This window comes from Leptonotus elevatus, chromosome 11, assembly GCF_054856555.1.
Source record: "Leptonotus elevatus isolate MCC_2025b chromosome 11, RoL_Lele_1.0, whole genome shotgun sequence".
NCBI lineage: Eukaryota > Metazoa > Chordata > Actinopteri > Syngnathiformes > Syngnathidae > Leptonotus > Leptonotus elevatus.
In genome coordinates, this window is record NC_141249.1 from 22,370,356 (window position 1) to 22,396,529 (window position 26,174).

General features: G+C 40.8%; 1 protein-coding gene across 2 annotated transcripts; it reads right to left on the reverse strand.

Annotated features, from left to right (window-relative positions):
* Positions 1 to 5,101: 5,101 nt before the first annotated feature.
* On the reverse strand, positions 5,102 to 25,827 carry ssbp3b (single stranded DNA binding protein 3b). 2 transcript variants are annotated; one of them, XM_086088546.1, is made up of 18 exons: positions 25,620 to 25,827; positions 23,866 to 23,938; positions 23,160 to 23,221; positions 22,967 to 23,051; positions 15,178 to 15,267; positions 12,703 to 12,777; positions 12,409 to 12,471; positions 11,523 to 11,586; positions 11,318 to 11,391; positions 11,084 to 11,148; positions 10,957 to 11,005; positions 10,371 to 10,406; positions 10,225 to 10,276; positions 9,898 to 9,962; positions 9,718 to 9,796; positions 9,453 to 9,481; positions 9,265 to 9,366; positions 5,102 to 8,020 (listed from the first exon to the last, which is right to left on the reverse strand). In XM_086088546.1, exons 1-18 carry the CDS (start codon positions 25,673 to 25,675, stop codon positions 7,991 to 7,993), a joined length of 1,149 nt encoding a protein of 382 aa, XP_085944672.1. In that variant the 5' UTR covers positions 25,676 to 25,827; the 3' UTR covers positions 5,102 to 7,990. The 2 variants fall into 2 exon arrangements, with proteins under 2 accessions (XP_085944672.1, XP_085944674.1); XM_086088548.1 differs by lacking the exon at positions 12,703 to 12,777.
* Positions 25,828 to 26,174: the final 347 nt, after the last annotated feature.

Consider the following 26,174-nt stretch of genomic DNA (forward strand, 5'->3'; position numbering starts at 1 on the left):
GTCGTTTATCGTTGGAAAGCGTTCGACGCTGATAGCAGTGAAGGACACGGCTGGTATTTATTTTGTTTTTTTTTAACCAATCAACTGCTGTGTGTGTTACGTCATGTCCTGGGCTCGCTCTGGCCTGATTGGTGAACGTCGTCATGGAAAACGTAGAATTATGGAAAATGTTGACAACAAACAATTTCAACAGTTTGAAGTTGGAAGAGTTGAATCAGTTGAAGAATTTAGTGAAATGTGGAAAGATGAGATACATTTTGGAACATGTCTACATCTATTTCAAAATGTGTTTTTTTTCATTGTAGATGTGGAATTACGAGAAAAAATATAAATTTTGGGAATGTGGAAAATATGTCCTGAATGAGGTGAATATTTTGAAGGCTGATGTTTAATTGGTGGAGAAATGTGGAACGACTCGCTTGGTATATTTATACTGTAGCTAGAGAATGGCAATTTTAAAAAAAAAACTGAAATGATGTGGAATTAGTTGGAAATGTAGAATGTGAGACTTAAGAGTTGGAATGGCTTGAATTGGTCGTGGAATGTGGAAGGTGAAGTTAAATGTTTAAAACAAATCTCTTAAAGGGTAAATTAACCGTAAACATGTATTTACAATAATGTTATGTGACCTCACAAGTCTAAAAATAACATTCTGATTAATATTACATTTTTGGAATATGAGTGATGCGGCAAAATCCAGCCATTTTTTATCCATCTCAGGGGCGGCCATTTTGCCACTTGCTGTCGACTGAAGATGACATCACAGTTGCTCAGACAATGACCAATCACAGCTCACCTGTTTTCTGAAGCTGAGCTGTGATTGGTCCGTACCTGAGAACCCGGAGCAAGTGTGATGTCATTTTTACTCGACAGCAAGTGGCAAAATGGCCGCCTTCTGATGTTGATAATAATGGCTGGATTTTGCTGCTTAACTCATATTCCACAAATGTAACCACAATACAGTATTTCGACTCGTGGGGCTGTATTGTTGTCAAGAATTTTTTTTGCGGTTGACTTGAAAATGTCGGCATTTTTGGGAAAGTCTGCTTTGATTTGGAAATGTGTAAAAACGTAATTTTTACAAACCAAGACTGAATTTGGAACTGTTTGAATACCTTGTGAAATGTGGAAAGACGATTTCAATTTGGAACGTGTCCATTTCAAATCAAATGTGCCGAATAGTTTAAAAGTGCAACGTTTTGAATCAAATGCACAAAAATTGGCGGAGTCATAATCCTGGAATAAGAAGCCATTTTGTGGCGTTCCGTATAACGCAGCCGACTGTTCAGCTTTGACACAACAAATGCATGGAATATAGTTGACTTGCACCGACACTAAACACGAGTGACTGCAATCCAAAAGGCTCTTTTTGCACTTGCCTGTTCCAAGTAACTGTCAACAATGTGCCACATGCTGCATCACATGTATCAGCTTGTTCTGGTGCATTTCTTTTACAACCATGCAAACAATGGATATGCTGTACACGAGGTAGAGAGCTACACTAATAAAAAGGGGGAAAAAATGGGGGGGGCTATGAAAAGTCTACACAAATGAGACTGGGGAAATAATGTCAGGAAAAGCCTACTAGAACATCTGAACATGATTGGTTAATCAGAGACATTTTAAATGGTCGCAGGTGTGAGCTGCTTCCCACTTAACGTATCTTTTCATTGGACAACACTGAAGAATTGACATTTTGCTTGGCACCAACTTGGACATTTTCCCTGAGGGGTGTACTCACTTTTGTTGCAAGTCATTTCATGTAATGGTGAGTGCAAGACTGGACTGGCACACAAAAAAAAACCCGCCCCTGGCATTTTGGCGTAGGCCCGCCGTAGCCCAGCCCTTGCCTAAGCTAGTTCTGCCACTGATATTTATTGATGATGTTTCAATTTGCTGTTTATATTCGAAATCGATTTGTGAACTGGTCCCTCTAAATTGTCTCTTGGGGTAAAATGTAGAAAAATAATCACCGGGCATCTGCCCTGAATGCTCGATGGCCAGTCCAGCCCTGGGTGTGTGTGTGTGGTGTTATTTTGAGGACAGCAACAAGCCGCACTTTTACTTGACATTGGGTTTTTTAATAGGATGAAATTCATGTTTTCAAAATGTGAATGTCTGCTTGGATGAATTCTTTTTTTCTTTTTTTTTTCTCTCTGAATAATCCAAACTGGATTTGTAGCCATTTGGAAAGGACCTCAAAGCGAATTTGATGAGTCTCTTAAATTTGACGCTCATCCCTCAGATGATGTGTCTTATAATAATTCTCTTGAGACTAATAGTCGCGTACTACGGAAGAGGATTAGGGCCAGCGAAGAGCAAAAAAAAAAAAAAAAAAAAAGGTTGGCAAGATTCTAGCTTTATTCTCAGAATTCTGACTTCCCCCACAATTCATAGCTAGACGTCACAAAATTCTGAGATTAAAGGCAGAATTCTGACTTTAAAGTGAGAATCCTGACTTTAATCTCAGAATTCTGACTTTAAAGTGAGAATCCTGACTTCCCGCACAATTCATAGCTAGACGTCATAATGTCAGAATTCTGAGAATCTTGCAAACCCTTTTTTTTTTTTTCTCTCTTCACCGTCTCTAATCCTCTTCCGCAGTCGGCCTCGTGCCAGCAATAGTTTTTTTTGGGCGATGATCATAATTTGCCTTCGCACCTAAAGAGGCCCGTGCGGTTGCGCTGCTTAGAGGAAGGCGAGTTGAAGCTGGCATGCGACGCAGACGACCTCGCTGGGTCGCCGGGTTCACTGAGTTCGTAGTTCTTCACTGTGGCTGACAGACTCTACTGAGTAATTGATTACAAATACTTTTTTTTTTTTTGTGCTTTTGAATGTACATAACCTGCAGGCCTTGTTTAATTCTAAGTCAAAACAGATTTGTAAACATACGTCATGTGCATGAAAAAAAAAAAAAAGAGTTGAATGTAAAGGTTTAGTTACAGTGTGTGAATCCTTCCAGCACCTGCGCCCGAGGCTCATCGTGGAAAATCCCCCGTTTTTTCCAACAGCAGCGTTTCCTGTATTGACATTACAGTAGAGAGCAACGAGGCGTTCTCCGGGTTTTGTTTACCGTCTGGAAACAATCTGATCTGTGTACCGTACGGGTCACGCGGTTTGAAGAATGTGACGCAATCCCAGCCCCACATCTCCTCAACGCGTTATTATCTCCGTCCAATGGAAAGCATCCACTCACATGTTTGACATTTTTTTAAGACGTGCCCCGCAATTGGCTGGCGACCGGTCGCCGGCGCGCGGCCCATCGCAGCTCACCCTAATGAGGACAAACAAATAATGACGTATTTTTGATGTCAAACATGCCGTAATACTTTCAGCTCTCTTTGTCCCACCCGCGCGCTGTTGTGGCTTCGTTTTGTTCTTCACGGCAAATATCAAGCGTCTATTTTGCCAAGTTGCCACAACACGAGTGGAAGTCACGGTGGGAGCCACAAAGGGCGCTCTGTGCTGGGACGGAAAAAACGGGGGCAACGGCGGCTATTATTACCGGCGGTAGAATTAGGATGAGGTAGCGAACAGTGGTCCGTTTGTGGTGCCGGCGCATACATTCAGCGGGCTCTTGTGTCACAGGAAGTTTGGCCGCCGCCCAGGCAGGTCACTTCCTGCGGAGGCGGGCCAGCCGCTCGGCTCGGCTCGGCCCGGCACCATTGTTGGATTTGTTGGACCCGCGCAGAGCCAGGACACGTTCGCTGTTGAGGCCAGCAAGTTTAACTTCTTAGGTAACATAAACAGGCTTTCTATAGGTATGTGCTTCTCAAAGGGTGGTGCTTGCACCCTCTAGTGGTGACACAAAGAATTACGGCCAAAGCAGAGTTTAGTTGTATTTCACTTTTAAGTTCTATATTTTTGCATTTAATCTTTCGGAACAGTTTTAAACGTCCATCTGCAAATGGTGCCTTAAAAATGTTTGTAGATTTAAAAAAAAAAAAAATTAGATATTGTCTTATTTTTAATTTAAAAATGTAAATACAATAAAGACAAAAGATTTTATTTTGAATAATGGCAAAAAATTTTGGACAAAATATACAATTTAAAAAAACTGCTTACAAGAATGGAAAATTGGAAATTTTAAGACCATACTATTTTTTATGTATTTTTGTCATGTCACTCCTACTTATAAAAATATTACAAGATACTTTTAACGATTTTTATAATGTAACAAGGCACTTTTAAAAAATTATTTTGTTTAAATTTTACAAGATAATTTTTTAAAATAGATTTTCTTTAAATGCTAAGATACTTTTCTTTCTTTTTTGATTTTCTTTCAATGTAAAGATATACTTTACATTTTTTTAATGTTACAAGATGCGCTTTTTAGATTTTTTTAATGTTCCAAGACATTAAAAAAAAAACGTAATGTTGCAAGAAAAATTTTTTTAGATGTTTTTTTTAAAGTTAAAAGACACTTAAAAATAAATTCATGTCACAAGAGACACTTTTTATTTATTTATACATTTTTAGCATCTTTAATGTTACAAGACACTTAAAAAATTTATGAAGTACTTCTTTTATATATATATAATTATTTTATTTTTTTGTTGGTTTTGTTTTATGTTAAACACAAGTGATTATACCATCAAACTGGAATTTCAAATTTACCGTGACATTGAGGGTCCCCGGTGAAATATAAGCCATACAATTCATGACAGACTCCTCACAAAAAAAGTTTGGGGGTGAAATTAATTCACTGGATGCCTACTTATATGCCTTTCTGTGACTCCTCCAGTCTTTTTGTACCAATGTTGAAAGGCATAGCGGTGAACATTCCTTAAAATTTTCATGGATCAAACACCCGTTTTGTAGAATTTTGTATTATGGATCAACGTCTTATATAAACTAGAGTTAATTCACTCTTTTCTTGTTATGTTTATACAAAAACAAGTGGGTTAATACAGGACTTGATGAAAACTGGAGACAGATCATGCTACTTTTTTTGTATTAAAGCCACATTTTATTCCATGCCTCAGTTGAATGATAATGTCTGTTAACTGTCTAATAAATAGCAATCGTGTCCGCCGCGTTCATATGTTCCCAGTGAGTGGAAAAATTCAAAATATAATAATACAAAAAAAGACACTAGAAGTTAAGTTATTGTAAAATTATATTAACAATCAATCTTTCCTCAATTTTTGAAATAAAAAAAAATAGAAGCAAATAAAAGACAACATAGGACAAGCGTGTGTAATGTTCACAAGGAGAGGAAAGAAAATGAGCCCCCTACAAAATTCCTCATCACATTTACAAGACTGCTGCTAAATTTAGAACGGCGCCGACTAACTTGAGATAAATGGGCCAATAATATAGAGTCCAACACTGTATCAAAATATCACATTAAAAAAAACGTGGGGGTGGCAAAAAAAAAAAATATCAACTTGAAGTTACTTTGACAGGACCACAGTAAAAAAAATTAAAAACAATTAACCAAGCGTCCACTTGGGGGCAGCACTAGGTTGTATGTTGTACACTTCGAGAGTGTCTGGACAGTCAGCTGAACATTTATTCCACATCCTTGATATCCAATTTAAATTCCATGTACTACTATACTCACTATAGGAAGGCAATGCAGCAGCCGAGTACAACTCCTGTCTTACTAGTAATCTTTTTTTTTCCCTTCCCACTTTTGACCTTCCAGCACACATTTGGCAAACAAAAAATCCTAGGAATGTAGAAGTGATCACTTGCAGATATTTACAGAAATAAAGTCTAGCTATTGTTATTTGTTTCCTACCTTGATACCACCTGAGAAATCATTAACATCATAATAATAAAAATTCTAACTCGACAAAGTGCAATTTCTGCAGAAATGCTAAGATTTGAACGCATGTGCTAATGAAGTAAATTGAAAGATAAATTATGTGAAAATTACAATAATTTTTTAATTGTAGTTAAAGGACAAATAAATACAAAAAAAAACTTGAACTGCAATCTGTCTAAAATGGGATTTCATCATTTCAGAGAAATTATCATCTATTTCCTAATCTGAAATGTAGTCTGTACTCAAATGTGGTCCGAGCGAGGTTTGAACCCAGGTTCTCCGCGGTTTGAACCCAGGTTCTCCGCTGTTTGAACCCAGGTTCTCCGCGGTTTGAACCCAGGTTCTCCGCGGTGGCAAGCAATCGCTCCAAGCACTGACCCAAATTGACTCGTTCAAATTCGTGGCTAATGGCGTCATTATTTTTGAAAAGTGTCATCGGATGCTGACAAATTTCAACGTCAGTCCCATTAAAAGCAAAGAGGAAAAGTTGATATTTATCGTTAAATTGTGCCAATACTGGAAATTATGTGGAATCAGACAAGATATACCCCCGTGAGGTGTGAATTTTGGAAGCAAGTTGAAATTTGAACGGTTATTATTCTTGGGACCCCTGATCTAGCACTTCACTAGTACTACTACTTCACTAGTAGTGCACAGTAGTTGCTCTACTAGTAAGCTAAAGTTTTCCTGGTAATGTGCAGGAGTGGAAAAAAACATTACCAGTAAGAGTTGTTCCACTAGTCTGTGTACTATCATGGATAAATAAACCTTAAGATGGAATAGCAAAAAGTGGAATAAATGCTCAAGCGTCTACGTTAATTTGTTGGGCCCACATCTGGTAACCAGACGGATTTACTAGGAAAGTTGAAAGAAATAAAAAATAAAAAAAATAAAGTGTAAAAATGCAACAATCTTCAGCAGTTGAAAGAGCGGGCGCATGTTTGGAACCCGCAAGCCGGAACGACAGCATTCCCCCACCAACGGATATCGAAAATCTGCGGTAATGGACGAGCGCTTCAAGATGCCACAAGGTGGCAGCGAAGCAATATTTTTCTATTTGGCTTGACCCGTAAACTAGTGATGGGAAAATGAAGCTTCATGAAGCACTTGTAATATTTTTTGACTCCTCTAGATGCCACTCTTGGTTGAAAGATGCAGTGGAAATGTAATCAATTTCCTTTGCACTCGCCTTTATATATTTCAACCAATAGCACCATCTAGGGGAGTCAAAAAAAATATCACAAGTGCTTCATGAAGCTTCATTTTCCCATCACTACCCGTTAACTGCTTTCCTCACGGCATCCATGTTTCTTGGCAACAATACGGCGCCAAAGCACTACTTATATTCAACAGTGCTTTGGAATTGACTCGCGAAAGCTCCACCTCCTCATTTCAACATAGCTTCTTGGCACCAAGATGCTACAAAACGGCGCCAAAGCTCTACTTAGTAAAAAAAAAAAAAAAAAAAAAAAGGCAAATAGGCCAATAATAGCCATTTTAAAACTGGGCCTTTTTGCCACATTTTTGCTTATTTTTTTCTTTACATCAACACATTACAACATAAGACTAATATAACATTCTCCCGAGGGGAAAAAGGCAGCCACTTTTTGCCACCTTTTCTCTCTGTTGACCAATTACAAAGTCATTCTAATCATTATATATTTTTCAATTAATCACTTATCGGAATCTCATTCTGTTAAATATCAGAATAAAAAAAAAAATCCGTATTGGTTGGGCCCGAGTGGGATCCCGACCACGTGGGGGAACGCTGTAAAAGTCCGAGCGAATGCGGCGGTGAGGAGGGCACGTATGGCGAGCAGCAAAAAAGCAAAAAAAATGGGAAAAGCTCACGATGCACATATACATGTATGTACACTCCAGTGTTTGAAGTGGACCTGACCCCGACAAGGGGGGACACTTCCTGCACACGTTATTTCCCAGAAGAGGTCAACCATCTGTCTGGGGGCGGGGCTAACGTGCGGCCATTGTTGATCAATCGTTTCAGTAGCTGTTTTTGTCCCGTGAGAGACACACGAGACATTTTGTTTCCCCGCGTTTCAGCATTTCTGACCTCAAGTCTGGATCCCTGATTTTCTGCTGATGCGTTTGGCGGTGCCTGACAGGAGGGCGGCGTGGGGGTTCGAATCCTTGGAATGATGGCAAATTACGAAGGGTAAGGCTGGCAAGGGGGAGAGAGGAAAGGGCTCGGGGGGGAGGTCACACGCTCATCGTCATGGTTGGAGAGTACTAGAGGAGAAGAGGACAAGAGTTTAGAACGTCACATTGTCAGTTTTAAGATCTGCTACATTTGTTTGGACAAATATAATGACAACAAAAAAAAATGCTCATAATAGCTGATATCTATAGCCATTTTCCATGTTTTTCTTGATAATAACCAAAATCACTATGAATACAATTCATTGAATTTAAAAAATTAAAAGAAAAAAGACAAACATAAAATAATGAACATGTAAGCATGTCAAATGGAACATATACAATTATTTTATTCTTCAAGTAAAATGAGCATTAAAATGAACAAGAAATTCAAGAAACAATGTGGTTGAATATTTTTGTTACTGTGACAGTATACTGTTCTATTTTAGCATTAAGCTAGCACAATTTCGTTAAACCAAATTGTTTGGTTGAACACTTCGGTGTTTAAATAAAAAATACTAGAGTAAGGTTTTAGAACACTTAAACTTTTCCCCAAATTTTTTTTATTGAAATTCAAGCAGGTCAATTCCAATAAATAACTTGAAATGATCCAGACATTTATTTATTTATTTATTTATTTTAATTTTTCACAAACTCCCACAAATCTTCAGGAAACGCAGATTAAATTTCAATACCTGTTTGTTTCCCACAAAAAAAATGGGCACATGGGATAAAAATCCCCCAAATTTAAAAAATGAGGAGAAAAAAACTCCTTGACGAAGAACGTTTAATTTTCATTGTTGATGTGTTTAGCTGCTATTTGGCCACTTTAATGAGTCCAAACTTTCCAATACATTTTGGTTTATAGGCCATCATTTGTTTTGTGCTCTATCGATTCATCTTTCCATCCATCCCAACTTTCTGGGTTGTTTTATACAGAATGGCCCAATTTTTTGACCCAATTAGAGGATGGGTCCATTTTCGACCCTTAGTTGGGTTCTTTTCGACCCAACTGTTTTTAGAGCGTATCTTTGTTTATTTGTGTTGTTTAACTACAACAATACACTAACCGCCGAATGTTGACATTATATTTATTGGTGGAAAAACAGGATTCACTTTGGATGAATTAAAAAGTGAATGCAAAAAAAACCACACGCTCCTTCAAGGTAGCCTGTCGATGAGCCACGCGCTCGCCACCGCCGGCGATCGGTCTCACTTCCGGATCCACGAGGCAAGTTAATTTAGCATTTAAAATGACTTCAGCACCGACGGGAGAATCTGACCCCCCCCCCCCCCCCCCCCCCCCGAGTGACAGTACAAGAGAAGCGTGACCCTACGTTGTCGCTCGGAAAAGAGTGGAGGAAGTTCCCACTCAGCTCGCCATCATCCCTCGGGGTCCCGGGAGGATTGCTAATGCCACTTAAATTGTTTGGAGAATTCTGTGGGAGGAAAAAGAAAATTGTTATCGTGTGGATGCAGAGAAGAGACTGTTTGCTCACACGGCTGCTTGCAAACGTTTTTTTACCTTGTTCATTCCGTCCAAATCACCAGAGCCTAAAAAAAAGAATAAAAAAAGGTTATGGGTTTTTTTTTGGGGGTAATGATTATTTTTTTTGCTAATTAATGCAATTGCGCTGTTGTTTGACTTCTGGCAAACATGAAATATGTTCTTTTGATAATAATAATAATAAGAAGAAATTTTATTTGTAATGCACTTTACATTTCAAAGAAATCTCAAAAGTGCTCCAAACAAAAACGTTTCGTATCATGTTGATGGTGCGCGATGTTACCTAGTGATCCGTTCATGTGGTGTGGTTCCATCCCAGCCATGGCTCCCAGGGGCCCATCAGAGCCGGGGCCCATGGGGAACTGAAGCGGAAACGCGGCGTGTGGGATTACATGGCCACTCGAAGGCCGAATAAATAAATAGAATTTAAAAAAAAAAAAATACATGAGAAGTATTTGCTTACATTATTTCGATTGCCGGGTCCAGTGTTAATCATGGTGTACAAATTGTCACCAGAGTTGTTGGAGTCTGTTTAAAAAGGAATTTTTTTTTTTAAATAAGTATTCAATCAATCAAACTTGATTTATATAGCACCTTTTCATACATTAAAACGCAACTCAAGGTGCTGAACAATTAAAACATCCATAGTACAATAAAAAAGATAACCCAGCATCCCCATGCTCAAACCCGCACACACACACACACACACAAACCACAACATGGCGGGGCACAGAAAATGTACGTGAACGATGCATGAATATGGTGGCACGTGAGAGCAGGAAGTAGTGACCTGCGGGGCTGGGCATGATGGGAGTCCCTGGTGGTCCGCCTCCAGATGCTCCCTTCATTAGAACATGACATATAATTCAACATTGGCGAAAAATGCGATTTTGTTTTGCAAAATGTGACATTAGAAGAGCAACAACGTCATCTCACCCCGTACGCGCCGGGAGATGGTGATGAGTAAGGCATCTGGAACCAAAAACGCCATTATTCATCATTGCGTCAGGTTTAACTCATTCAAACCCCAAAACGTGTGAATACGCTTTTTTTTTTAAATACTTTGTCCTTCACTCCCAAAAACCCATCTATACGTTTTTTTTTATTGTTTTTAATGCAACAGCAAACAGAAGGCTTTGATGTAGCTTCTGAGATGAAGAGGTGGCTAAAAGCAAAGATAGTTATTACAAAAAAAACGGCCAGCAGATGCCAGCAGAGTATAAGAGATCAGCCAAAGCCATTTTGCAACAAACTTTTTGCCAGTGTTTTCAACAGGAATGTGAATATTGATTAAACTTAGCTTTATTCTAATAATAATTGCTGCAAAACCGAAACAGATTACAAATATACTTTATTCCTGATTAAAGAGGAGACTCGAATCTTTCTTTTGGCAGGTTCCATGTTTTTATAGCAATAAAACACAAAATTCTGTGGGCCTTGAAAGCTCGGAGAGGAGATCTCGCTGAATTCGAACCGTAACTTGTCGGTCTTTACTCTTGTGTGTGTGTGCGTGTGTACTCACAGAATTAGCATTGTTAGGATTGGGCCATGGCCGACCAGTCCCCGGGCCCCTGCAAGGCAAAGGTCGTGTTAAACGTGACTGTCGTGATCTGGTTTGAAGACGATTTGTGAAGGAATTGGAGGCTCACATGTTGACGCCCGGCATGCCGGGACCCATGGTGTTGTGCGGGGGCCTCATCCCTCCGCCAAAATTCTGAAAAGACATCGTTTGTTCTTGTCGTCAGAAGTAGAAATTTCGAACCCAACCGGAACTCGTTGACTGCCATTAACACGATTTAGAGGACAGGTATTTAACATATACGAGTCGCACCCGAGTACAAGGTTGCAGGACCAGTCAAACTATAGAAGTGAGTTTGGTTTACCTGTGGGCCGGCCCCCATGGGCCCCATTCCTCGAGGGCCGCTCATTCTCGGCATGGGCCCCAAGTTTGGATGACCTGGTGGAGATGAAGGCAGTTGCCAATAAAGAATAGTCTCCTTTCTAATAAACCTGACAATTGTGTAAACAAATGCTCAACTTGAGGAAATATGGTAATATATATAGAGCAATGATGGAGGAAATGGGAACCTTGTGGTCGTGTTGGGTCCATATTAGGCAACATGGGATGTGGGCCGGGTCCGCCGCCTGGTGGCTGTGAGGGAGAAGTACATCAGAAAGTAAATTTTTTTGTCCACGTTATATGTTGAAAATAGCTTTATCGTGCATCCCTAATTTCAGATTCACCTTTTTCTAATTTGATAATGCACCGTTGACAGAAGTCAGCCAACCACCGGGGGGCGACACACGATTAAGTCTCGATTAAATTAGTGAAATTAAACATGATAATAGCATATTTATTGAGTTAGCACAGGGTGATTTTTGAATTCTTGGGTAAATTTAATTCATAAAAAATATGTATCATCGATTGGAAAATGCTGATCCATTTATTTTAACTTTAACTACTTTGCATATAGTTTGTTCAAAAGTATTACAATAAAAATAAACATTTTCCCTAACTCAATGAACATGTGTAATTCATAATCGTGAATAAAGGGATACTTGATTCATTGAGACATTTTCAGCAGTAAAAAGTTAACATTTTGTCCAGAATTAATTTGATAATTTAATTATGTTTCATGCACAATTAATACCTTTTTAAATATAAAATTTCCCACTTGCTGTCGACTGAAGATGACATCACCTGTGCTGAGGAAGTAGGTAACGACCAATCATGGCTCCGTTTGCTGACCAAACACAGACAACGGGTGAACCGCGATTGGTCGTTAAAAAATGTCTTGGAAATGGAAAATGGCTCAATGAGTCAAGTATTCCTTTTAAAACACTGATCAAAATGACAAAAAAAAAACTCACAAGTTGAGGCAGTTGTAAGTCAAGGTATTACTATAATTCACAAAAAAAGGCCTAACTGAATGTTTTGTTAATTCTTTTTTCCGTTTGTGTGTTTGACTTCTACCTGGTTTGCCATCCTGATGGGGGGACCTCTCGGCCCGCCGGCGAAACGAGGCGACATGAAGGACTGCGACACAAATAAGACATCAGCGTCAGATTTCGATTTTTTAAAGCCCCCAATGCTCTTCCTTCCTTCCTTCCATTGTGCGAGCACTGAGCCGGCGTAAAAAAAAAGCATCGGGCTGAGACAAAAAGAGCAAAAGCGCGAAGCACCGAGCGCTTCCAGGCGGCGCCGCGAAATGACCGCAGACAGCAAAAAACGGAGAACGGAGGAGGGCCGGAGAGGGAGAAGCGTTACCTGACTGTGGGGTCCCATCATATTGTTAGGGGGAGGAGGCTGAGGGTGAGGAGAACCCTGGGGACCGGGAGGACCCTGCGGCATTGCACAAAATGACGGCAAAAGAGAGGGAAAGGGGGGGGGGGGGGGGAAAGACAGAAAAAGAGAAGCAGGGTTACTGCAGGGCAGAGGACAGTTGGAGAGCGAGAGATGCAAAAAACAAAACAAAAAAAAAAACAGAATAAGCTCGCTATCGCGTTCCAAACGCAGTCAGGGGAGCTGAGCAGAGAGGAGCAAGCATGTGAGGCTTGGCCTTGAATGAGAGAAGAGGATGTGGGCTCTCTCTTGCCTGTCAATCAAGGAACTGACGAGCATGCTATCAACGCGAATTCCCCCCCCCCCCCCCCCCCTAAAATAACAGCATCAATTAGGCTCAGTGCAATTAGCTTCACAACAACACTTAGCGCTCGCACGTATGCTAGGAAGCTAATGCTGAGGGATCTGAAAGAGAACGAGAGGATCCAATTTTGAGAAATGGAGTCCGGTTTTGTGGATACGCGTGTGCGCGTTCACGTCGGTGTCAAAAATGTTTGTTCCCGGAATTAGCATGAACACGTATCGAGTCATCCTAAGAGTGGCCTCTTGTTCATTAAGTTAACAGCAAGGCAGTTATTTAATTAACCCCTCAAGAGACATTTTGTCCCGTTTGCTTTTTGACTGGGCGGCAGGCACGGCTGCGCGATTAATCGAATTTGAATCGCCGTGATCACGATTTGGGCCGCCGCCGGTAAATGAACCCGATTGTCGGTGATTTACATTTAAAATGCGAGGCTCTGTTGCAATCAAGCACTTTGGCAACAAGTAGTCAGCCAACCACCAGGGGGCGAACTGCCTAAAAACAAGCAAGCTCGATGGACTTAATGAGAGCACTGATCTAAATGTTTGACGATAAGCCAAGACTTTTGAAGCCGCGAGGCCGCCATATTGCTCCTCCCAAGAAACGTTTCTCGGCATACGATCCTATACATTTACAGTATCCAAATTGGAGAACGTTTGAGACAGGACTTAGTGGAAAAAGCATGATTTATGATGTTTTAAATTTGTTAAACATAAACAAGAGGACTTCAGGCATTTTACAACTTGCCTTAAATACAATAATGATCTTTACAGGAGGAAACTTGTATATTTTTAAATTAAAGAATTAAAACTGTAATTCAACAAAAGATGCCTCTGCCAAATCTAATAATCTAATTGAAGAAAAAGGGGGTCTTCAAATCAGCACATACAGTTTTTTCTTTAACTTGTTAAAAAACAAACCCCGCCCCAATGCTAGAACAAGATGGCCACCCTGTCACTTCAACGGCTTGCACGGGCGTGTATGGGTTGTCGGCTGTCCAGTCATAAAAACAAATACATTTAATTAATATTATAGAAGTGAAAGACACTCAGTTAGTGTCAATATTATAAACAGCCTTTTTCGAAGAATTGTTCACTGTTGCCTGTTGTGACCATACAGACAAAACAATCAGAATATTTTTACACCCGTTTTTGGTAAGTCAACTATTTTTGAAGGACAAATGACGGACTATATTTAAAAGACTTCTTTAAGAGTTAACATCCCCGACTTTCCTCCACACAATCGCCCAACACGTCAAGCTTCATGAGATATTGATTATACTTCCATTTCTCCATTAGGGAAAATGGCCGCACCACGCCTGGCTGTTTACAGCAGTGGACGGGCCCGTGCAGGGCCGCGCATACTAAACATCTGCCACGTTTACTACAAGTTCACTATGTAGAGTCGAGGACAGCAGCAAACATCAGCACGTCTGCGACAGTATAATGCCGTGTCATCGCATGTATTGGAGATCACATTTGATCGGAAGGTATACAAAGTCCGTTATCTATTAATCCAGCCAGCCAGCGGTCGGGAACTGTTTGTAAATTGGCAAAAACATACACACACAAAAAAAGTATTTTCAGGTAACAATTATCAATGTTTTTAAAAAGAAATATCACCTAAAAGCCATAAAATCCCGTCAATAAGGCTTGACAACAACAGAAAGAGCACAAAATGATCCTCGGATCGATGGAAGGGTTAAATAACTGCACCAAGCAAAGCTGTTAACGTAATGAACAAGAGGGCATACTTGAGATGACTCAATATGTGCTCATGCAAATTTTGCAGAAACAAACAAACATTTTGACACTGACGTGAGCACGCACACGTGTACACAAAAACCGGAATCCAATGAAGGAGTCATAAAATTAGATCGCCTTGTTCCCTTTTTAGATCATCAGTATAGGGCCTAAATAATGCTGTTATTTCTCTGTTGGCAGCCATGAAAGCAATGCATGTCAGCAGGGACGCATTCTGAACTATGGAAGCCACCCAAAGAATTTTTTTTTGTTTTTTTATCACGTTGACAAATTGGAATTAATTGACAAAACCGATTTAAAAAAAAAAAAAATGCTATCAATGGATGTTGCACTGACCTGGAAAAATCCAGGTGGCATGGGTCCTCCTGGCATGCCCTCACCAGGGGGCATCCCGCCCATTACGGGGCTGGGGGCCGCTGCTGCACTCTGGGTAACAGAGAAGACAAAAAAAGCTCATTAGACATTTTCTACAAATGCCAGGTGGGATTCAGACAGCGGTGCTTTTAGACCTGCAGGGACGAGAGAACAATGGGCATAACAACAGCCGCTGGCAGTAATCGTCCCATTTTAACAAATCTCTAAAAGTGTTAGCATTTTCAAATCATCACTACGATCTACAACATTCCTAAGAGATCACGATGTCCCATCATTGGGGAGCTGCTATTAGAATAGGCCCGTGGGCTACTTATGTAGTCCTTGGCAGCGATCTGATGCCCTGGAAAAATGTTTGAAATGACAAATCTGAAGATTGACCAGCCATAGACAGTGTAGGCACTGAGCCCAGCCACAAATAGCAACAACAAAAAAACGGCAAGTAATTGAAAAAAAACCGGCTTGTTATTCTATTCTTGGCACCTCCGATCTTTTTTTTCTTCTTTTTTCTTTTTAACCTTTCGCCGTGAATCCACCTCCCGTCTGTCCCATGTGTTTGTGCATGTTGCACTCGCTAGCTGCAGAATGAAAGGGGGCGTGTCACCGTGGGTCACATGACAGTGTCACAGCGACAGAGACAAGATTTGATCAAATCTGATCATTTTCGTCACGTTTTTTTGTTCATGAACTAAAACGTCCATAAATTTTAGTCCAGTTTTTATTAAGTGAAGTGCATTTTCGCCTTGTCTTCGTTAGTCGACGAGATTGCATACTGATTTCGTCCCAGTTATTGTTTTTTAATGGAGGGTTGACTTATATATATATATATAAAAATATATAAATAAATACGGTATATGTTTCCCCTATATCATGTAAACAGGTGGAGGTACGACCAGTTCAAAAACCTCCATCCGGTCCTTGAGTCGAATCCCGAGCGCTGCTGACCCACGATGTCGTGAATGAGATAAGCATCAGGAGGGACTCCGTGAGCCGGTGGCTCCAAAGTGCTGCTCCACAGAAGCAGAGGCAAACCGGACCGATTTCCTGCACAAACCGCAGGCCTAATTCACTAATGTGCCATTTGCTTTTGGTCACACACTCCTAATTGCCCGGGGTTTTCTTCCCATGTAGCGAAGGCAACATGAGATGCGCTAATGCCTTCTAAGCGCTGGCGCTGTTCGCCGTCCGAAGAAGAGCCCCCGCGACAGGAGAAAGCCCCGTTTCGCTCCATTTTGGTCGCGCCAACGAGGAGCGATTACGACAGGGATGGATGGATGGATGGATGGATGGATGGATGGATGGATGGATGGATGGATGGACGGATGGACGGATGGACGGATGGACCGGTCCGTTCAGCCCCACTCAAATATGCAAACGCTGTCTGGGGCCCTCCAGTGCTAAAGACATTACTGGTCAACAGCCAACACACTCCCTGTATCGACTGCACCTCCCCCCTAATTATATCTGCGCAGGCTGCCACTGCAGGGCCACTGTGAAATACCTCAGCCGGGAGAGAAGTGAGGCCAGAAAGAGAAGTCAAGGTGCCAACACCTCAATGGCGGGCAAACAAACACGCATTTTGTAAGACTTTACACGCTGATGTTATAGGATAGTGAGAGGGGGTAAATGCACCCAAAAAAATGCAGTCAATTGACAGGATTTGAAGACAGAGGTTTGTGGTTTTTGTTGCCATGCATTTGCGTTTGCAAATCTAATTTAATGCTTTTTAATACAGTTTTCAAATGAAACTTTTGTTCGTAATTAATCGCATGATTTCCATAATTTGTGATTAATCGCAAATCAATCACACATTATATCTGTTCTAAATGTACAATAATATATTTTTCAAGTTTTCCATAGACTTTTTAATGAACATAAAAGTGGACAAATATGCTTTCTAAAGACACATTTGTATATTTTAGTTAATTAATATAGTGTTTTTATAGTAATTCATAAAATGATATGACTCAAAACGATAAGCTAAACAGTTAAATGAGTGCGAAAATTTTAATCATAAATTTCTGCCACTAGGTGGCATTAATGTTTCATGTTGGACATTTTGAAACCAACAATACTAAACAAAAAGAATGTAATAATACAACTATGCCATGTACAGCATCTGCAGCGATTCAGAATCAACATTGAGCTAATTTCAAAAAGGTTATTCTTGTGCACAGATCGCTACCGTGATGTTTTGCTAGTCAAAGTTTGCTGGAACAAGTTTGGCTCCCTGAAATCTGGATTGGTTACAGAAACAGGCCAGTTTCTAATAAGTCAGCCGGCACTAATGGTTCCGACGACGCTGCGCAAATTCAATTGATACGGCAGCCAAAAAACACTTCGATCCATATAAAGTGACTGAAAGCAGCACAAGAAACACTCAGAAATGAAGAAAATAGACTGTTGGGAATAAATTAACTTCATGGAACAAATGTTAGAATTGAGGTTGTCAATGTAGGTCAGCGCTTATGTCACAGTTTATTAAGGATTCATTTTAGGTATTGAATAATCTGATTATTTATTTGGGAAATGTGCTAGATCACCTGTTTTTCCTCGAATTATTATTTTCCATATTTTGATTACGAGCCACTGAACGCCTCCAATATTGTGGAACCGTCAGGATAAGGTCCCAATCTCTTCTACGAGCGGAAGGTCCATAAAGACTTCGTACCGAAGAAACCAAAACAAAACAGGTGGGTTGAACAACAGATCATTTTTTTTCACAAATACACACACACACACACACACACACACACACACACACACACACACACACACACACACACACACACACACACACACACACACACACACACACACACACACACACACACACACACACACACACACACACACACACACACACACACACACACACACACACACACACCATCTTGTAGAAATTCTTCCCAGAAGAGAGGAAGTTGATTAGAGTGGCATCATAACCCTTTCTGGGAATTTTCACGTCTCACCGAAGCAAGCACTTGCGCAACCTTTTGGCTCAACAACCCGAAAGGCATTCAATTTGATTCCACTTAATGTCTAGTAAATTACTTTTCTAGGCAAACCAGGTTTCTTAGGTTAAAAAAACAAAACAAAAGTTTTTTTTGTCCTCATTGGACATTTGACTGTGCACTCTTATACAACAAGAATGTGTCTCGACCTCGACAGATGCTACCCATGATGCACTGGCAGTAAAACGGCCGTAACCATTAGAGATGTTAGCTTTTTTAACCGATCACAATGCCTCAATGTCCTTTTCATCTTAAGAACCAAATCTGAAAATACTTGTTAACGTGGAACGGGCACGGTACCGGTTTATATTTCATGCTAGTCCATCATTGGACATTGGGCTCATGTTTGACTTTTTCTTATTGGTGTTAATAGCGTCCGGAAAATTTCCTAGTTCCAGGAAGAATGATTCAATTTAGAAAGTTCAACTTTATGATGAGCTTGTTTTTTTTTTTTAAATCTGTGTTTTCCCGCATGTACAATGAAAGCATGTTTTCGGATCCTATGTTTATTTTAACTGCATTACCAAAACACGTACTTCTGCTACAGACCGCTGAACATACCATAAATAATAATAATAATAATAATAATTCAGCAATAGAATTTAGTCCCAAACCGAACAAACAAAAGTCCTAATTCATCCCACGAAAAGTAGACAGATGTATTTGGAGGCCTAAAGTAGCCCAATGGAGCTCGCCGCCAAAACAAAACCGTCTCTTTGCGTAGACGCTGTGAAACAGGAAAGGGGGGCAGATGTCTCAGACCTGCCTCGGGCTAAGAGCGCTTGTCTGAAGCCTTCCTAACAGCTTCCTAGGGGGGGCTCTTTAAGACAGACTACCCCCCCTCCCCAATAGGCATGACTGAGGTTGTACACGTGCACGTTTGAAAAGCGCACAAGCAGACGGCTGGGCAAAATTTTCTCGGACCTCTTGAGTCACTGGAGGAGGCTAGAAAAGGTCAAGAACTAAAGAGGAGGAGGACCAGATGACACAAACATAGGTGAGTATAAACAATGACTAATAAACATATTTGAACAGCAAGTATATTTAAAGGGAAGTCAACCCCCCTTTTTTTTTTTTTTTACAATAATATGTTCTATGCAGACCCACTAGTGCCAATATGGTATTCTGGTTAATGTCGGCCATTTTGCTACTTGTCGACTGATGATGACATCAATGTTGCTCAGGTAACAACCAATCACAGCTCAGCTTCAGAGAACATGTGAGCTGTGATTGGTTCGTTGCCTGAGCAACTGTGATGTCATCTTCAGTCGACAGCAAATGGCAAAATGCCCCCCCCCCCCCCCCCCGAGATGGATAAAAATGGCTGGAGTTTGCCACATAACTTATATTCCACAAATGTAGTAATAATCAGAATGTCATGATTACACTACTAATCACGCACGCACGCACGCACATACACATACTCACCCACACACACACACACACAAAAAAAAAAAAAAAAAATATATATATATATATATATATATATAAAAAATAAAAATAAAAAAAAGAGCAATGATGATGACATTTCCGAATGAACAATACTGAGCTCTTAAAAAAAAATAAAAATAAATGATTACACTAGTGAGGTCACATATAACATATTATTGTCAAGGAATGTTTTAGATTGACTTAAACAAAACGAATACTAGCAAAGCACGTGTTGCTCTACGCGTTAAGGTATTTTCACGACACAACTCTACCTCCCTTCTAATCTTTGTACCAAAACTCAAATTCGCTGGAAACGGAAAAAATCCTTTTGGCGGAATGCATTCCAAAAATATCAAACTCACTTTTCGGCCACTGTGTAGTGGATTGGCAGTGATTTCGAACACAGCCTATCAAATCAAACGGAGACCACCCAATTGCGGCCTCCTGACCAAGCCAGGTCTTAACAGCCCCTCTTCTTCCATTAGAATCAACAAGCGCAAAGGAAAAAAAGGCCCAGTGTTTAGCTTGTAAATGTTTAACCATTACTCAACATCGTAAAAGCAACCCCCGGATCCCGTCTGGAACACCCCCCCCAACCCCCACCCCCAGCCCTCTCGCCTATGTCAGCTCCTCCTGGTGGATGCTGGGCATATGCCACAGTGCCGCTCCCCTTTCCTTTCACCAATTCGGTCCTCGCCTCCCGTGACAGCCATCAATCAGCCGGCGATGGATGCCATGGCGACGGGGCCCCTCGGGGAGCATTCAGCATCGCCGGCGTGAATACACCAGGGCTTTATGAGCGCCGGCGGCCAACGAAGCGACGCGCACAAGCACACCTCCCCCACACCGAGACAATGGCTACGCTCCAAGCACTAGTACTGTCCACACACACACACACACACACACACAGCCTGACCCCCCCCCCCCCCGACATCCACAAATGCACAACATCAGAGCGAAAAGCAAGATGTCGGGGAATGAAACACAAAAAGTCTCAAAGCACAAATTTGTTCTGTGTATGTAATTTAGAAGTGGCCGCCACCGCCTAATTTCAGGTCACTTTCGGCTCTGAAAGCTAAAGGAAACTTTTCTTTTTTTTTTTTTTAATATGGCCAGTATTACCTAGACGGTTATTTTTAACCGCAATTGTGGTATCGCAGAATGGTTGGAAGTCACCCAATGGATTATTTTCTACTTCCAAAGTGTTGGACGATTTTAAGCATTTTCAATAAAGCTAAATATTTTCTCTCCATGTATTAAATATGAAAGTGCCTCAGCGGCTCTCCTTGCCCGCATATGAGGGCATTACATTATACATTATATCTTACCAAATAAAAAATGTAATCGATAAATGTTTTGATAATCAATTACCATAAAATCCTGTGAATAACACACTCGGGTATAATACGCCCCCAAAACCACCCGTTTTTTTCCTCCATATTCCCATTATCTGCTGGAATACTTTTACACTAGCCAACTTTTTTTATGTCTATAAAATGTGATTTTTTTTTCTCTCCCTGATGAATGCATGCATAATATAGTGGGATGATTTGTATTAAATCAAAGTAGGGAATTTGTAAACATCTGAATTACTTTTGAAATCAAATTAAAAAAAAAACATACATAGGTACATAAATATATATATATATATATATATATTTGTTTTAGTTTTTTCATTTTATGCAGTCAATTTGAAATTGGTTTTTTTTTCAAATCAAATTAATCAATCAATCAAAAAAGTAATTGACATATTAATCAATTATTAAAGTAATTGCTTGTTGCAGGGCGGCACTGATTAGTATGTCAGGGTGAAGTTTGCATGTTCTCCCCGTGCTTGCGTGGGTTTCCTCCGGTTTCCTCCCCCATTCCAAACACATGCATGTCAGGTTAATTGAGCACTCCAAATTGCCCAAAGGTGTGATTGTGAGTGTGGACGGTTGTTGGTCTCTGTGTGACCTGCGATTGGCCGGCAACCAGTTCAGGGTGTACCCCGCCTACTGCCCGAAGCCAGCTGGGATAGGCTCCAGCACCCCCGCGACCCTTGTGAGGACAAGCGGTTAAGAAAATGGATGGATGGATAGATTGTTTGTTGTAACCCTACTCATAACTTATAACTAAGTAATTTAACTCATTTTGGCTTGCAATACAGAGAATATAAATAGCTGGCTCGTAACTTGAAAAAAACATGCAAACTGGGGCACTTGTAAGTCAAGGCACCACCCACTGCACTCTGTGCAATCCTCAATTTAAAAACCACGGGACACAAAGCGAAAGAATGTCCGTTTCAAGCGAAAAAGCTGGCCTAGCAATAACAAGACGCCGTTATTTAAAGGGCAGTGCGCCGCCGTAGACGCTCGCCAAGCTCCTAGGTCACCACCGAGAACCAGGAGGCTTGTTACCGTGACAACTATCTGCCAAGAGACAAACCCACCAGCGTCGCCATTTCAACTACCCCCCCCCCTTCCTGCCTGATGAGTCAACCCCCCCCCTCTCGCCAGCCCTGAGCACCAGCGAGCGCCGGCGTCCTTTTCTGCTGATGCTGCAAAAGTCTTCTAATTGACACTTGCTCATGGAGCAGGTAATACGACCGCAACAGATAAAACCTTACAAAACGCAGCATAAACATAAACAGAACGCACGTGATGCGCAATCACAAAAGTGTGACCGACTGATCCTACGTTGCGAATCCAATAGCCGTCTTCTCCGGCCGCTAATCAATTGAGATTATTCTGTTGCAGGCTAATATGCTTCAGCGTGTCCCGACACGCTGACATCAGCATCGTTTTCCCACAAACCAAAAAAAAGCTGCTGCGTTGGGTGCGTCATCAACATGGCAAGGCAAATAAAAATGAATTAAATAAATAAATAATGTGCAATACAGCCTTATTAAACATAATGGGATTGTGAGAAGGAAATTCCTTTATTTTTAAAATATTATGTCAATGGGATGGGAAAAAAAAGTGTTGAAACAATTGACCCACCCTCAAAAATGTTTATACTAGGGATGCAACAAACGATTATTTGAATAATTGATTAACATGTTGATTATTTTTTGCAATTAATCAATAAAGAAGATTTATTTTTTTCGTCCCTTTATGGAAACCCCCCCTTGGCAGTATTTAAGTCTGACGGAAACCAATGCCCATATTTGGTCAATTTCATATTTTCTCACAAATTGATTGTAAAGGTGTGTCTGTTATTTTACAAATAATTGACCAATCAAATGTGTTGAAAGTGGTTTCAATATTCCTGAAAAGTGACATTTCAGGAGACGCGAGTGTTGCGGTCTTCATGAACAAACTACTCACATAGTCGTGGAAGGCTTTGGCTTCGCTGGAGTGGTCACATGTCTCTCTCCTCTCCGGCGCAGCGCAGTACAAGTCCCAGAATACACTGCGGAGGACACGTGGCGACGTGAGACAAAACGCCGAGCGTGTAAACAAGCCACGGGCGTGTTTACACGGGGGGGGGGGGGGGGGGGACGAGATCACCGTCGCTTACCACCACCAGGAATGCAGGAATCCGGGGGGTTCTCCCAGTGTTATGTTCTTCTCCCATCGTATCTAGGGACAGTGTTTGGAATTTGATGACACTTTATATTAAAGGACACGCACGTATGGAACCACACAAACATCATAGCACAGATGGCCAAAGTGTTTTGTTGATATTCATTTTATAAAATACACTCCACTTAATAATGTTATTAATTATGAAAAGGCCTCTTGTATAATGAAGACGCAATTAATTGTGCATCCAAGTAGCATTCCCCAAGTATTGATACCCCAAAAAATCTTAGAACAACCCTTACAAAAAAATCTGACATTGAGTTAAGTCCTCCCCAACAGTAGATGGTGCTATAGTGCGGCAATTTGACACATCAGTGAATCATCACCTCTGTAGATTAAATTTTATGAAATCATAAGTACTCGAGGTACGGTACCGGTGAGTCCTTGAAGAGTGAGTACTTTTACTCGTATTGGTCTTAAAAAAAAAAAGTGGCATTGAACCTCTCTAGCAAAAAGTCACATTTCACATCATCGGTCAGGGGGAAAAAAAATCTAAAAACAATGTATCTTTGTTCTTCAATCTATGCCAGTGACATATTTTGAGTGGCAGAATGATTCAATTGTCTTACACTAGATGGCAACTAATCTGCATATCCACTTTTTGGGACATTTGTTTTTTTTTAGTGTAAAAGGGCACCTACCTCTGACAAAAAGGTCTGTGCCGACTTTTGTGCTCCTATGTGAAGCAAATACTCATAAACGTAGAGCGCCAACCTGCAGAAAACAAAACGCACTTTTAATTCAGGCTGTACATGAATACAGAAAGCAGGGAGAGCAAAGACGGTAGTTGCGGGTGCACTATGTACTTACTACTGACTGTAAACTAACTAAACTTATTTGATAGTGATACTCGTTTTAGGGGAATACAATTGTACTAGTAGCCTGTTTGTCCTCACTACACTAGTAAGGCAATTTTTTGGGGGGTGAGAAGAGCCTACTAGTACATGGACAACAAGAACATACCGTATAAATGCTCAAACCACTTCTTGAGCATTTATTCAATATACTTGATAAGGTTGCTGTTTGTGTACAACGACTACTACTAGTTGGGCCTAGTGCAGCACAGTAGTTCACTAGTAATGTTTAATTGCGTAGTAGTAGCCCAAAAGTCGCACTACAGTAGTCGTGGGGGAAAATATTACTACCAAGAGTTGTTCTACTAGTGCACCCTGATCATTCTACTAGTGAGCTTGAATTGTTTTAGTGTTGACAGAACATACTAGTGCATAAAGTAATCCAAAACTGGATATCAATTGGACTACTAGTGTGACAAATCTCTACTAGTTGGACCTGGTGTTTCGCGGTTTACTAGTAAGGTTAAATTGTGTACTAGTAGTACTAGTATTTGAAGAAACAAATCGTACTAGAGCCCCTGTTTGTTGTGTTGATTGTTTTACTAGTTAGGGCAGAGCAACTAGTACATGGACCTTAAGAAAGGATATATGTCAGTATGTGGAGGCTACTAGCATGACACCTGCCTTCTGGAAGTAGCATTACTAGTGCAGTAGTTTACTATTCTTCTCCTTTGCATACTAGTAAGCCAAATGTGGCACTAGTAGTGGGAAAAACGTTATTACTAGTGCGCCTCAGTCATTCCATTACACTACAAAACTATTGCATTATTTTATTAGTGGGGGGGGGGGTACTCGTGTTACTAGTGCAGCACTAGTATGATTTCATTGCATACTAGTAAGCCAAAAGTGGCACTAGTGCCATTAAAAAAAAAATAGGCATTACTGACAAGACATAACCATTATTCTAGTTAGCCTTAGTCGTTCTACTATCGCACCGAATCGTACTAGTGAGGACAAAGAGTGTACTAGTACATGTCTGGAAAACAAGGATAGCGAATAAATACTCGAACGTCTTCCCATACTAGTGCAGGCCTTGTGAACAATGGCTGCCAAGCAGGCTGAGGCACAAACACTTACATGGGGCTCTCCTGTAAACCCTGAACACAAAGTGTGGGGGGGGAGAAAGCAACAGTATCTCGTGCAGAAAATACACAAAGCGTCTGCAAGGAAGCCTCGAAATGCTCCACAGCGAGGCTAGCTTGGGAAGCGCTCAGCACACAAAACATTGTAGTGGGCAAGCCAGGCGATGTTATTGTTTTCTACCTCTTCGATTCGAGCCAAAATGTCACATTACTGCTATGTTATTCGAGTCGCTATTTACGCACAGAATAGGTGGTTGGAAAAATGAATTCAGATTAAAATAAGACTTTAAAAAGGGAGGCGATAAACATTGGCGATAATAGACAAGGCGGTTCATTCAATTCCTTTCTCGGTAGCAGGAAATCGCCTCTTGCTAGCCTGTCCAGCGAACAACAGGCAAGTTGCGAGGGGAGGAAAAAAAAAAAAAAAGACAGCACATTCGTCACTGTTTCTCGCCTTACTTTTCTCGTGCTTGGACGTCCGATGGCACCGGGGTTCCTTTGCCTTTCGGGAACATTGTTCTCTCGTGTTGGAACAGTCGTCTTTCTTGCTTATTTTTGGTTGTTGTTTTTTTCTCGCCACTCTATTTCATCTGTCGGTTCATCGCGACCGCGACCCTCTCGCACTCCAACCGCACTACACTGGTCCTCCTCACTAGATAACTCAACCGAGCTTGGTCCAAGCAGTGGGCGGGGGAAGAGGCGGGGCTAAAGCTACGATTGAGGGTCTTGCTAGCCAATAGGCGCATCAGATATTATTTAAGGTCTACCTCCTTGTGCTCCCTGTTTGCCATTGAGCTGTTATAATAAACTGCGTTGTAGATTAAGTGAAATAAACACGTCGTTATGCAACAGTTTACTTTAGTTCATGTTAATAATGTCACAAATTTCACAAAATTAAAATGTATTGATGATTAGTACGTGCATTATAAGTCAGGTGCACACGCCTAACCTTTTTTTTAAATATTTAACTATTTTACTGTATGTCTTTTAATGGGACAACGCAGAACAAATGAC